The sequence below is a fragment of the Dermochelys coriacea genome, chromosome 1 (genome assembly GCF_009764565.3).
Source record: "Dermochelys coriacea isolate rDerCor1 chromosome 1, rDerCor1.pri.v4, whole genome shotgun sequence".
NCBI lineage: Eukaryota > Metazoa > Chordata > Testudines > Dermochelyidae > Dermochelys > Dermochelys coriacea.
This window is the reverse complement of record NC_050068.2, coordinates 248,540,976-248,556,236: the sequence shown is the minus strand read 5'-3', so window position 1 is coordinate 248,556,236 and position 15,261 is coordinate 248,540,976. Positions and strand designations below refer to the sequence as shown.

The window sequence follows — 15,261 nt, the reverse complement described above, 5'->3', positions numbered from 1 at the left end:
GCCTGCGAGTATGTGAGAATCTCAGCTATCATTAACAACAAGAAGTTACTAGCCCTCATGGGAAAGGGGCAAAGCTGGAAAGCAGGAACCCTAAATGCTCAAAAACCAGAAGGCAAATAAAAAGAACCCCCCATTGTATTATATTTTAAAATCTCATGATTTTTAAGCCAATCTCGAGGTACGTTGGGGCTTGCCTCATGATTTTTTGAGAGCTTGGCATTAGCGAGGGGATCAGCTGCTTTTCAAGGCCACCCAGGATATACCCCTATGGAAAAACGAGGACAGAGGTTATGGTTGGGGGACCTGGCGCCATAAGGTGTTGTGTGGTAAGTCACAGGCACAGCTCGGAAACCAGGAAAGGTGAAATCCCTGCCCCTTCCCGCACTGAAGTCAAGGGCAAACCCGGCACTGACCAGCCCAGAGAGCCCCCCCCCCCGCCCCCCAAGCGCTGGAGCTGGTCAAACGCCTGCTTGGCGGCAGCGTCCGAACGCGCCCCCTCGGTGCAGGAGGCTGGGCCCCAGAAGGGCGCCCCTTAAACCAGGCCAGGCGGCCGAGGGCCGCAGTCAGCCCAGCCCAGCCCCGCGGCCCCGGAACCGAGCGCCGCGGGAGCTGTTTCCAGCGGGGACCGTGCGCGGGCGGCGGCAGGAAGGAGGCTGAGGCGTGTGCGGGGGCTGCGGGGACCAGGGCCCGGCTGCGCATCCGAAGCCCCCGCCCGGCAGAGGCTGCAGAGTGAGCGGGGGCGCAGAGCGAGGGGCGCAGAGGGGGGCGGGGAGCAGGGGGCGCAGAGGGGGGCGCAGAGGCGGAGGGGAGCGAGGGGCGCAGAGGGGGGCGGGGCGGGGCGGGGCGGGGGAACGCGGGGAGCAGGGGGCGCAGAGGCGGAGGGGAGCGAGGGGCGCAGAGGGGGGCGGGGAGCAGGGGGCGCAGAGGCGGAGGGGAGCGAGGGGCGCAGAGGGGGGTGGGGAGCAGGGGGCGCAGAGGGGGGCGGGGCGCGAGGGTTGGGTCTTGCAGGCTGCACAGAGGGCATTGGGCTGTGCAGTTAGTTGCGTGCCCTCAGGTGTAGTACTGCAGAGAGTGTCTCTCGTTTTGTTCTTTTTTGCACTCGGTGGTGAAAACAGTGCGTGGTGTACAGGCATTGAGTGTGTAGATGTAGGGCCCTACCAAATTCATGGTTCGTTTTGGTCAATTTCACGGCCATAGGATTTAAATAATTGTAAATTTCATGATTTCAATGATGCATCCGATGAAGTGAGCTGTAGCTCACGAAAGCTTACGCTCTAATAAATTTGTTAGTCTCTAAGGTGCCACAAGTCCTCCTGTTCTTTTTGTGAATACAGACTAACACAGCTGCTCCTCTGAAACCTTAGAGACTAACAAATTTATTTGGGCATAAGCTTTCCTGGGCTAGAACCCACTTCATCGGATGCATGGAGTGGAAAATACAGGAGCAGGTATAAATACATGAAAATATGTGAATTGCCTTACCAAGTGTGAAGTTAGTCTCAGGAGCAATTCAGTTGACAGCAGGATACCAAGGAAAGGAAAATAACTTTTGAAGTGGTAATGAGAGTGGCCCATTTCAGCCAGTTGATAAGAAGATGTGAGTAACAGTAGGGGGAAATTAGTATTGGGGAAATTAGGTTTAGTTTTTATCATGACCAACCACTCCCAGGCTTTATTCAGGCCTAATCTGATGGTGTCCAGTTTGCGAATTAATTCCAGTTCTGCAGTTTCATGTTGGAGTCTGTTTCTGAAATGTTTTGGTTGACGAATTGCCACTTTTAGACCTTTTATTGAGTGGCCAGGGAGATTGAAGTATTCTCCTACTGATTTTCGAATGTTATGATTCGTGATGACAGATTTGTGTCCATTTATTCTTTTGTGTAGAGACTGTCCGGTTTGGCCAATGTACATGGCAGAGGGGCATTGCTGGCACATGATGGCATATATCACATTGGTAGATGTGCAGGTGAATGAGCCCCTGATGGTGTGGCTGATGTGATTAGGTCCTATGATGGTGTCCCTTGAATAGATATGTGGACAGAGTTTGTACTGGGGTTTGTTGCAGGGTTTGGTTCCTGGGTTGGTGTTTTTGTTGTGTGGTGTGTGGTTGCTGGTGAGTATTTGCTTCAGGTTGGAGGGCTGTCTGTAAGCAAGGACTGGCCTGTCCCCCAAGGTGTGTGAGAGTGAGGGATTGTCCTTCAGGAAATGTTGTAGATCCTTGATGTTGCGTTGGAGAGGTTTTAGTTGGGGGCTGCAGGTGACAGCTAGTGGCGTTCTGTTACTTTCTTTGTTGGGCCTGTTTTGTAGTAGGTGACTTCTGGGTACTATTTTGGCTCTATCAATCTGTTTCTTCACTTCAGCAGGTGGGTATTGTAGTTTTAAGAACGCTTGATAGAGATCCTGTAGGTGTTTGCCTCTATCTGAGGTATCGGAGCAAATGCGGTTATATCTTAGAGCTTGGCTGTAGACAATGGATCGTGTGATGTGGTCTGGATGAAAGCTGGAGGCCTGTAGGTAAGTATAGCAGTCAGTAGGTTTCCAGTATAGGGTGGTGTTTATGTGACCATCCCTTATTAGCACTGTAGTGTCCAGGAAGTGGATCTCTTGTGTGTACTGTTCCAGGCTGAGGTTGATGGTGGGATGGAAATTGTTGAAATCTTGGTGGAATTCCTCAAGGGCTTCCTTTCAGTCGGTCCAGAGGATGAAGATGTCATCAATGTAGCGCAAGTAGAGTAGGGGCGTAAGGGGACAAGAGCTGAGGAAGTATCTAGTTTCCTTTAAGGGAAAGGAAGCAGGGGTTTTAGAAGCAATAATATCACAGTTGTCTCTGCTCTCATTGAATTAATCTTGTTATTAGCTCATCACACTGAGACTTCCAAGTTCTCATCTTCCATCCTCTTCCTGCATTGCCTTGTGAAGATAGACATGGCCAGGGTGGTCAGAATGTTTAAAACCTTCAAGACTCACTGGAAGAAAACCACAGTTGGGGTCTGCTTGCTCACCTGGGGAGGAAACTGGCTCTATGGAAAACACTGGTAATTATTACCTGGCCTTAAAGAAGTACGATAACAATGAACCTTTGTCTGTATTTTTGCTAATACCTTTTGATGTGACATGTGGATAGTAGTGTAATTGGGCAAACATCTGTAAAACTTGAGAAGGGTGGTTATAGATAGAGCTGCTTGCTTGGGAACCGTTAACAGCCTACAGGGCAATGACAAAACTGAGAGGTTTTTACATTGGCACGGTTATCCAGAGGGAAGCTGCAGTAGTTTAGCTATAGGAAGTGTACTCCTCGGGCAATTTTGCAAAAAAAAAAAAAAAAAAAAAAAAAAAAACAACATTCTGCACACAGTATTTTAAAATTCTGCCTATTTTATTTGTCAAAATAACACAATGTAATCACTCTGGTTTTAATTATTTTGATAATTTATTTAAACTACAATACAATGGATGGAGAATGGGAGTGGGGAAGCACTGGAGGAAATCCCCAAACCCCCTTGCCTAATAGTAATGTAGCTACGTTTGACCCTTTATTTCTTATATTTATTAGTCAACAAATATATGCAGCCATATGCTCAGTGTTACATCATAGGCAACTGAAGAGCAAGTGAGGGCTGGAGAATCAAACCCACAATTTATATTGGTTACTGACCATCTCCAGAAAGGTCAGTAACAAACAGTTCATGGAGCACATTTTGATAGGAAATTTTTTCAGTACAAAACTTTAGATCCATTCTAATCACTAATGTACCATAAGCATTTATAAGGTCATACTGCCCTTTACACCACTCTGGCAATGTAATGGAGCTTTAAAACTTTTACATCTGTTTTATACTCCTGGGGAAATTCACAAAGACAATGGAACAATTCACTAAGCAGGCAGGCTGCTAGATTCTGCTCTGCCTGAGGGGACAGTGCCTGCTCCATGCCTACCTCCTCAGAAACACCCCAAAACCCTGCCCCTCCACGTCGAGCATGCTGCAATAGCAAGTGAGAGGAACAGTGTGTCTCTCTCTCACACATGACTGCCCAGCTCCCACTCTCCTCCCTGGCGGTGATTTACGTCTCTACTGGGCACCCGAACCAATCTGCCTGCACTGCTGGGTATGGGTGCCTGACTGATCTTGCGGCTTCCCTTTGCTTCCCTTTCAGAAGTAATTTTTCTGTGGGGAAGCAAAGAAATCTGTGGTGGACATGAATTCTGTGCACCACAGTGCCGCAGAATTCCCCCAGGAGTATCTGATACGTCAAAAGGGATTACTTTTTAAATTTTTTTTATAATGACTGGCTCTTAAAAAAAAAATTATTCTTAAATTTTGACATAGTAGCAATGCTTGTTTTCTATTAAGACAGGTACCTTCTATGTACTTGGCTCAGTTCTCTTTGAAAGCATCATATCACTTTAAAAAATATATATATTATTAATTCTTTGTCTTCCTTCTCTTCTGACATTCTGAGAAGCACTTGTCCTGCTGGAGATACTCTCCTTCAAGCTCACCTAAGTTTTTTAAAATACATTTTCTAAGCACAGGAAGCCCTTTGGGGTTATTGATGGTCCCCTTCCATTAAACCACATTCTTAAGAAGACTCCTGAACTTAACCTATGACTTGCAGACTCAGTCATCCAATGGCTTCTCTGTCATAAATTTCAGGTAGTTCCTACAGTACCTTAAAGAGACAGACTAGTGGAGTAGCATGGATCTCCTCGGAATTAGGCTGGAGGAGAGAGAGATTTTTCTCCTCTAAGTTGTAAAATCCAGTTGGTCAAATATTTGCTGTTGTTTGAACAGCATTATAGCAATGAATAAAGATATAGGTCCTGCGCCTGCAAATAGTTTCTCTAGCACAGATTCCTGTGCCTATGTGGATGTCAGTAGCACTCCACATGGACACAGTGATATGCCCATGTGCATCTGATTGCACAAGTAGGGTTTTCCCCATTATTTTTGTTGTTAATGAAGTTCTTATGAAAGGTGCCAAATTCACAGGCCTTGGAAACTTGAGTTCCATAACAGGTACAGCATTAGCAGCAGCATTCAAGCTTCCCTGCCTTGCTTTGTCTTGTGCTACCAAAAGAACTGGATGGGCCACCTTCAGGAAGGATTTGGTAGTTCAGGCTTCATACTCATTCAGTTTTTGACCTCCCTACTGGTAGCTCCCTTACCAGTGTGGATAGGGCACTAACGGTCATTCTAACGACTTTATATGCAACTAGTGCAATTGTTATCGTCACCTGCATGTACTATTTTTAAGTGCCCATCAATAAGCGCACACATGATTTCAGCATCAGCACAACTCTAGTTCCCGTGATTGGATTCTAGACATGTCAGCATCTGCCATAGCCAAAATATTGTTTGCCTTTTGAAATAAGATCACCCGCTTCTCCCTCACCAACTAGAGCAACAGCATATATAATATAGTATCCTCTGTTGCTCGTGTCTGTTATCTTTGGAATAAATGTTCCCCACAAGGCTGTAAATCCTGGACTGGTTTCTGAAAAGCTTTAAACAGACTTAAATTTCAATCCCAATTTTTAAGATTACTGTTAACATGATTTCACTATAATGCAAATATAGCCAAATGATTCTGAAGTGCTATTGCTTGGGGGGTTGCAATTTGCTCCATCATCTCCCTGTGTCTTTAAATCAGTGTGACAAGGGCTTAACTGTTTTTTTTCCCCTAATGTTAAAATGCTGCCAAGGCCTCAGTGGAAAACAAATCTACTTATATTGTGTATTATATTTTTCTTATTTCTTGTTCCCTGTTCTTTTTTTCTTCCTAGGGATATCAGCATTAAATCAGAATCTTTGTTTTGAAGTGTCAGTCTGCTTTGGCTGCATTCTTCATGCCTAACACTTGGGGCTTAGCTGTCTTTAGGGGAGTTACACCAGCAGAAAATTTGGCCCATAGTCTTTTCTTTGTGATAGTGTAATTGGTTACTGTGGCACTGATTGATGCCATGGAGCGTGACGACTTCAAGTGAGGAATAAGCAGTGACAGCAGATGAAAGGAGGTTCTGATTTCATGTACATGCCTCCAATAACCAAAAGACCAATGAAAGAGAAATGTCAACTACACGAAATTATAAGTAGAAGTGTCTCTTCTTAATAGGTTGCCTTTCACAATTTTTCTGTGAGATGTCAGTGAGTCTTTGAGGCTATTCCTCCTTTTTTTTCCCCAGAAGCAGCAGAAAAGCTGACCTTTGGTTCCTATGCGAAAGCTTTGCCCACTCTCCTGGGTGCCCAAATAGAACCATATTCAAGCATTTTCTGCTGCATGGGGGGGGAGGAGCAGGCCTTGGAGAGCCCCTTGAGGGTGACTCCACACTCCCTCCTCATACAGCCCCTCCTCATACAGCACAGTGGAGCAGTCCTCTGCAGCAATATTCAGGGAGGATTGTGGACAGCACAGGAATATGCGCCCAGTGGGTCAACATATTGCATGATCCACTGGCCTTCAGAAGGATTGATGGGCCACGTTCAGTACTGCTCGTCTTGTCTTGTCATAAGAGTAGCTGGCACAAGAATTCCATTTTTCATCATGTGATTTCCCCACCCCAAGACACATCAGTCCATTTATGTGAGCTGTATTCCATTATTATTTGTATGACAGTAACACCTAAAGGCCCATGCAAGATCATAGCCCCCCTCTGCTAGGCACGTTATCTGTGCGTAGCAAGACACATCCCTGCCCTGAAGAGCTTACAGTCTAAAGCAGACAAGACAGACATATGGTGTAAGGGGAAACAGAGGCACAGAAAAAGAAAATCACTGTATTGCCTTTGGCCCACATTGTGTATTCTGGAGTACTCTTTTCTACTTACTGTACAATGTGAACATTTTGCATATAGTATATTTCATGCTTTAAATTGCAACGGATTTTTGTGCAGATGGTCCCATGTAATTACCTGTAACTTAATAACTAGTTCAGTTGTTTTGAATTCATTCTAAATAATGAAATTTAATTGAGCAATTATTTCAAGTTCTGTAGTATGTCTACAGAGAAGTGATTATGTTGGACAAAGCACAAGAGAATATACTGTGGGGAACAATGCCACACAGGCAGGAGAGAATGGACTAGAAAATGCTTAATAGGTTCTTTAATCTATATAATCCTATTTAACTTTAAAAAGACACTGTAAAGGTTGGGAGGTCTGAGAATTTCATATACTTTTCTCCATTTACGTCTCTTTGAAAAGTATCTGAGATTCTCCGTGTCTTAATCTCAGAATCTTTCTCTCCCCTATAAATATAATATAATACTTCGGTGGGAAAAGACAGAACAGTTAGGACTTGAAAAATGTACCTAATCCCAACACATCCTAGCCCACATGAAAAATATACATGTTGGCCCACCCTCCTGAAATTAAAAGGAATAAAACAGTTGTGCACTATTTATTGTGTGCTGTTTGATTACAATAAATTGTCATTCACCTTTCTACATGTTTCAAAATTTTGACTTGCTATCTCTTCCATCCTTCCCCCCCCCCCCCCCTTAGATGCCTTCATTTCTTTCTGGGCTTCAGTCCACAGTATTCAGAGTAGCAGCCGTGTTAGTCTGTATTCGCAAAAAAGAAAAGGAGTACTTGTGGCACCTTAGAGACTAACAAATTTATTTGAGCATAAGCTTTCATGAGCTACAGCTCACTTCATCGGATGCATTCTGAGTTGTAGCTTGTGAAAGCTTATGCTCAAATAAATTTGTTAATCTCTAAGGTGTCACAAGTACTCCTTTTCTTTTTTGCGAATCCACAGTATTGCTTTCAGAGCATTCAAAAACTACAAGATTTTTCTTAGAAATCATGAGATTTTAAAAATACTAAATTTGGAATCTCTTCGGTTGCCTTTGGAGTTTTCAGCATTTAGGGCTCACGTTTTACATTTTTGCTACAACCATGAGAGCTAGAAGCTTAATTTTTTTTTTAAATGAAAGCTGAGATTCTCATAGTCATGTCTCCAGGAACTGAGATATAATGAACACCAAATATCACAAGATTCACAATAAAATCATGAGAATTAGAAACACTAATTCTGCATTTTTCTCTTCTATAATCATGCTTTATCTTTCCTTATGTTGTTTTCAGCATCTTTTTTTCTCTTTCTTCTTCCTCCAATCCCTTTATAACTCTTTCCCTACATTATGTTCATTACCTTCTTCCCCATATTTTCAGTCTCCTTTCTTCCAATCTAAAATCTCCCTCTACCATGCTTCCCTTTTCTAACTTACTTTGTTGGTCTCTCACCAGGCCACTCCCACGTACATTAAACCATCACTTCACAACTACAAAATGCTTGAAAATTTTGCTAGATTCCTGAAAGCCAGAGGACTAAACCCACTAGCCAAAAATTGATATGAAAAATAATGGGGATGGGCTGTTATCCAGGAGCAACATCCAGCTGAGAAGCCAAGTGGTCCTTCCATTAGTGGTGGGGAGTCCTAGTAGAATCCTGTCTAGACCCTGTTCACCTAGACCACCTTTCTTATTGGTCTCCCTTCCTATCACAGACCCTCCTAGCTGCTGCCACCATGGGTTGGGGGTGGAGCTGTCTCTGTACTATAAAGAACTATTTAAATAGAATGTTGTGAGATTTGTTTTTAAAAAATCCTGTTTTAAACATGCCTCCCCCGCTCCCCTATTTATGTGTAGAAGGGTCTCTTGTACAGGCCAAAGAGCCACTCTCTGTGAGGGCACCTGCTTGTTTACTGTCAATTTTGACTCCACCATGCCTTTCCTGGCAAACACACTTCCTCAGGACCTGGGGAAGGGGCCTGCATCATCAAGGAAACAGTGAAACTGACTATAAACAAAGTGCGTCAAAAGCACAACATACATAAACAGGAAAAAATAGAGGGGAGTTTTAAAAAACCCCTCTAATCTCTTTCAGTTTCAGTAATGTTGGGGATTACTTGTAACAAAAGTAGGCACAATATTTTTGCATGGAAGTGAAATAACACTTTCCTACCTGATGTAGTTTTTGTGAAGATGATTAATTCATTTGCAAAGTGCTTTGAGTTCCTTGGGTGAAAGATGAAACATAACTGTAAAGTGTTATTTATCTCAAAACAGTATTTCTTGTGCTTGAAAACCAGGCCTGACATATAGATCTTTCTTGATCTCTGGGGAGCGCTCTTGCTGGGGCAGGAGACAGAGAAGCCAAAAGACGGGTGTGAATTATTTATGTGCGTATTTAGTTTAATATTTTTTCCCATCCCTTGTCAGAATGCCAGATTTTTGTGGAAAGGAAAGATGGATATTCCTAGGAGTATCTTGAGCCTGTTGGGACAGTAACCTTTAAAATACTCCTTTGCTTAAACTTGTCTATTTTTTTTTATTATTATTACTTATTAGGCATTGTTTGTGGTTTCCTTGTTATAATCCATTCTGGCTTAGAACTGGCTTGTTTTGTCTTTAGTGTGTTCTGATTTGAAGTACATTGTTAAAAATAGAGAGCTCCAGGTCCATCTATAGGGCTGTATAAATACAATAGAAAGGAATGCTAATCCTTAGGAAACTAGCTAGCCTCTCCCAGATGGACATCATATGGGAATGGTCTAATTTCCAGGATTTCCCCATAAACCTCTAAGGGCTGCTTTCCCTAGGGAGGAGGATGTGTCTTGTGGCTTCTGGGAAGCAGAGACCAGTCAGGATCCTTGTCTATAGTTATTCCTCCACTGACGGAATGTGCTGCAGCGTCTGGGCTGTCAGAATGTGGCAGCATTTTTTTCATGCACCCATGCTCCCTTGGTGACGTACTGGTTACACTGGGGAGCACTAGAGGTGCATTTAGCCCTATGTACCTGGTGCGCAAGGCAACACTTGAAGCGCTTAATAAACTGAGTGTAGATTATGTTGCCTGTGAGGTTTGCCATTGTCGACATCTGAGGCTAAATTACTATGCTTGAGGTGTACTTGACTAGACTTATATCTATCCTTTTAGAACAGATTAAAGGTTTAGTGAAGTCTTGTACTTCTGTTTCTGGCACTGCTGGGGTGTCTGACGAAAGGGCTTACTTTAGTTGACAGCAATTCATATTAGCCTCTGACATCCTGGAATTAGCTGTCTGAGGCTTTGCTTGTTCATTTGTGCAGCTGAAGGAAGGTTTTTTTGCTCCCTTTGGCTTTTCCATCCTCTCCTCAAGACTTTGCAGGAAGAAGCTCATTTAGTTTTTGCCATTTCAAAGTTCATCCCTTTTTGAGTTCAGATGCTGTGATTGTAGCATTCATTTGAGCTATTTAAAGTAACGACCTCTCCATCAAATGAATGGCAAACCAGCCAAAGCCATCCTAGATTCTCTTAGGGACAGAAGAGCTCTGGACTACCTGCTTTTGGCCAAATCCTCCCTTCAGATACGCATGTGGCTCTCACTGACTTTACTGAGAGCTGCACATGCATATCTAAGGCAAGAATTTTGCACTTGATCTTCATAATTTCTCCATAGTTGCACCCCTTTCCTGTGGGAAAATTGGTTAGTGTCCTATAGTGGATGGACCCCAGAACCTACCTTTGGGTACAAAGAAAATGCCCCTTCTGTCCTACTGCTGGTAACTGGAAAGAGAGAGTAGAGCATGGTAACTCACCACCATGCTAATCAGATGTCAGGGGCTTGTGGTAGCTCAGTTTGAAGGTCAAAGAGCTGGTATCTCAGCCTGGCTGTGGCAGACACAATTTTTAAATGCAGCAATTGCCCCAGGGAGTGACAGTGAGTCATTGCACTAGCCTTTCACCTTCAGACACATTAGTTCACATCCTGATTGATTTAGGTCACAAGTGAAAATGAGTTTGGCATGGGAGGTCCCATATTCTAGTGTGGTGGATGGTATCATCTTGAGAGAGGCACTGAACTGGAATAGCTGAGGTATTGCAGGTGAAAAGTAAAATATGCAAGAAAGATGTGAGAGATGAACGGGAAGTGGGATAATTTGTACCATACTTGACTGGGCTGTGCCTGACTATAGCCCTAGTGCTATTATTACAAAACTCTAATTTCTCATAAAATACAAATGCTTAAAAAAATCCAAGTTCTTGCATTCAGGATAGAGGCTGCTCCAGCAGCCTAGAAAAAGGAAAGGTAGAATACAGTTCTGCTGCATGTGAGTATGTTTCCATTGACCTTCCCTGGAATTATGCAAGTTTACACTTGGGTTTCCTTTTGTCCTTTGTATATATTGTCTGGTGTATCATATTTAAGGATGTGCTCAAGATGCAAGGCGAAAGCTTAATGTAAGCTTTGTGTGCATGCAGCTATGTGACAATACTACACTTTTATTGAAAGTCAAATAGAGGTTTACTTGAGACTTTGGTTACAAAATCAAGGTGATAAAGTTGAATTATCTTTGGAAATGGGGAGAGGACAGGATAGATAACCTCATCTGGTTATGTCACTTCATGGTAATTGACTGGAACTACAGTAGAGTCATTTCAGAGGATCAAAGAGACTCTGTGACTTGGCTGGCCTAAGTGGTTATGATCTCTAAAATCCTAAAAGTTTGGAACCGCCCGATGACAGATTGCTTCTTCTTACATTCTATCTCAGCCGTTAGATGTAATGAGTTGATATTGGAACTCTCCAAGACTGGCAACAGGATCTGAATTAGACAACCTTGTTGGCACAGTGCACAAATCATCTCTTTGAATGTGAGCGGGTGCCTTGTTCAACCTGCTCTACAGACATACTCCACGCAATACGTGATGTCCAAACTCTGCCCCATCACTCACAAAGAAAGCAACAATTATAACATAAAAGTCAGTTCAAACTTTCTACCCAGATTTGGCTACTTCTCAAAATACTTCTCGGCTTACACCCCAGGACCTCTCCCCCACACCTCCCGAATATCCAGGTAGCATAATGAGTCACCTGCTTAAGTGAGTTCTGCCAAATTAAGTTTGCTAAACTCTTTCCTATCACCTGCTTAACAAAGTGGGTGTTTCAGGCAAATGCTGCCAGCCTATTACAGTGATCCTTTTGATAGACTCTTGAATCATAATTGACAGGGTGGGCCTTTATATTTATTGTATCAAAGTGGTGGGCACTGTGTATAAATATCTGTTTTAAATAAGTGATGCATTTTCACCTTCCATATGTGGCAAACGAGGAGTTGACTTTCACCACAGAAAATATTGGCAAGGTTCACAGGGCTTTGGCTCTCATTGCCAGTAAGCTAAGTGTCATTGGTAGCATTAATTTGATTGCTGCACTTTATATCGCTGCCAGATGATAACTTGGTTTGTCACTTTTTTTGAAGGTTCCATCCTGAGCAGCTGCTGCAGCTTTTTTGATATTAACTTCATTAAAAACATTGAGCATAAATGCAAAGTCTGGGGAAGCTGATTCAGACCAAGCATCTGATTTTCACATCCTCCCAAGGCCAAGCTTGTAATAGAAACACTGATATTCTGGTCGTGATAAGTGGCATGGGTGCTGCAGTTATATCAGGAAAAGCCAAAGGCCTCTTTGATATAACGAACATCTTTTAGGAGCTGCTATTATGCTAGTTTAGTTGTTAAGTGCTGAACCTGTGCTTGGTGCTATACAAAAGACAAAGGAAGATGTAATACTCCCCTTGGGTGATTTTTGAGTAAAATATTGTCCTTGATTCTCAGTCCTGGCTGAGGAAACTCAGTACTGAAACCAGGGGTAGAGAGCACCTCTGTATGTTCAGGGTTCTGGAGGTATGAGTTAGAGGAGCCCCAAGGGATATTCTAATGTACACTGTGCTGCAACAGCTCTCAGTGGTCTGGCATGGCAGCCCAGAATAGCTAGAGTGCAATGGACTCTGGCCACGTGTCCTTTCTTCCTGTGTCATGCCTCTGTACTGGGGTGGGGGAAGGGGAGGATGCCATACAGCTGTTCTGCTGGGTCTGTGTCACTGGGGGTGTTTCCAGATGGCAGATTCTAGAATCAGGGCCACTATCTTTATGTTCAACACTATGTAACAAAAGACCAAAACTAATTTCCAGAAGCAACAAATAGTATTTTCCCATGTGGGTTCTTCACATAAAATCCCCTCCTGCCCTGTCCACCCTTCTGAGGCTCTGCACCACTGTGACCTTTCTTACTGGAGAATCGGACAGGACTCTTCAAAGAGCTTCACTCTGGGCTCTGTCAATGGAGTTGGTCGATGGGGCACCCCTTTCCCTTTTTTCTTCTCCCTTCACTTTCGCAGCGTAACCTAGCTAGGCCAGTTGTAAGCAATGTAATGGTTAATTTTGACGTCAGGAAAGCAGCAGTGGATAAACCAGCGGATGCTGTACTTTAAATTTGTTTTGCCGTAAGGCATAAGCTGTGTCTGTAAGCCTCGAGGGAAAGACCAAGGTAGAAATTGCTTCATGGTTTACCTGTGGATATCACCATAATTATAGGAAGTGTCTGTGCACTCTTTCAGGCAATATGATAGATCAGTCAGCTGGTAAATATGTAACTTCTCTCTGCCTCTTTCTTCTCCTTATCAGAGTGTTACATTAACTGTTTCATTACTTTACTATCTGGTGCTGGTAAATAAAATACAGAAAGCAGTACAAAATGTCCCATATTTAACTAATCATTCTTTACTAGCTTGCATTTCAAACATCCATGGTCTGATAACCCAGTATGCACAGAGACTGAATCATGTTTTATGGACAGAAGGCTGAAATGTTACCAGTTTATCTGCTGTTTTTTGAGCAGTATGGTTCAAACTATGACGAACTTTATCTGTAGAAGCCCTCAAAAACCTATTTTTCAGAGCTTTGGTTCTACCGTATGGAATGAATAAGGGCAGGTGAATTATGGAGGAAAAGTACTGGTATTTCTTTGAGCTTTTGTTGTCTTTTTTTAACAGGGAGGGTAATTAACCGTTGGAACAATTTACCAAGGATCCATAGGGATAGACTAAATTTTTAAAGAAATTAAAACTAGAGCACAAGATAGCAGCTACCTTGGAAGAAGTACTGGCTCATAACTTTGCCCACTTTGACCCTAGAAAATAAGGAGTAGCACCAACCATGCGGTGAAAACAATTAGGGAGGGGGATAGCTCAGTGGTTTGAACACTGGCCTGCTAAACCCTGGATTGAGTTCAATACCTGAGGGGGCCATTTAGGGATCTGGGGCAAAAATTGGGGATTGGTCCTGCTTTGAGCAGGGAGTTGGACTCTATGACTTCCTGAGGTCCCTTCCAGCCCTGATATTCTATGACTTAAATAAACATATACTGAATCTAAAAATTAACGAAGAAGGAAATGAATGAAAAACCACCAGTGGCAGCAGTTTCTGTGTTTGGAAGTGTCATGCGCATGCTCTGATAGGGCTATTTAGCATATCAGTGACTTGACAGCTTTCTGTAGACAACCTGCACCTGGAAGTTGGTATGAGCACTACAGACTTTATGGAATATCCTGGTTTAAACTTGCAGTTTGTGTAAATTGGTCCATGGGATTATTTCTGTATTACTTGCCCACATTCACCATATCTGGCCTTGAATACAAATATTAAAGAGAGCATGATGGGAAGTCCTGCTTGGGGTTCCCATAGGGTGATCAGATGTTCAGATTTTATAGGGACAGTCCCAGTATTTGGTGCTTTTGCTTATATAGGCACCTATTACTCCCCACATCCTGTCCCGATTTTTCACATTTGCTATCTGGTCACCCTAGGTTCCCAGAATTGTAAATCACTGTGTTACCCCTCTCAGCCTCAGCAAGCGAGAGATTTGCTGTTGCTAAGTTATGTGTCAGCTTCCTGATACACCAGCTTGTCTGCCTTGCCAACAAACTATTCAGATGGGTGACCAGATGACAAGAACAAAATATCAGGACATGTGGGGGAGGGGGGGCAGCACAGACTCACCCACTCACCAGGGCCTCCCCAAGCAAAAAAAAAAAAAAAAAAGCCAGAGTGCCACCAAAGTAAAATATCAGGACGCAGGACAAACAACTAAATAGTGGGACAGTCCCGATTTTTAGCGGGACGTCTGGTCACCCTATATTCAGGACACTGTCAATCCAAATCTTGCCTTGCAGGTAACAATCAGTGAACTCCGGAGTTCCCCAGAGACTTCTCCTTGCAGTGTCTGGTCCTTCTCACTGGACACTCACAGAAGTTATTAAGTTTGCTGCCTCCAAAGAGACAGAACACATACCATCCTGTTAGTTTAGGTGAAGACTCACACTTTGCTATAATACAGAGCACAGAGATGGTTTTGTAATAAAACAAGAATAAGTTTATTAACAATGAACAGAAGTTTAAGTGATGGTAAGACTATAAAAACAGATATAGTTGC

General features: G+C 43.2%; 1 protein-coding gene across 4 annotated transcripts in view; it reads left to right on the top strand.

Annotated features, from left to right (window-relative positions):
* Positions 1-221: 221 nt before the first annotated feature.
* AGK (acylglycerol kinase) overlaps positions 222-15,261 on the top strand; it is a 60,808-nt gene continuing 45,768 nt past the window's right edge. Inside the window, exons 1-2 of one of the 4 annotated variants that reach the window (XM_043518669.1) lie at positions 222-326; positions 2,858-3,035. In XM_043518669.1, coding sequence (XP_043374604.1) covers positions 2,926-3,035 — 110 coding nt within the window. In that variant the 5' untranslated portion in view covers positions 222-326; positions 2,858-2,925. Of the gene's footprint in view, positions 327-392; positions 730-2,857; positions 3,036-15,261 lie in introns of those variants that run through there. The other 3 variants (XM_038389054.2, XM_038389026.2, XM_043518667.1) reach the window with 3 other exon arrangements.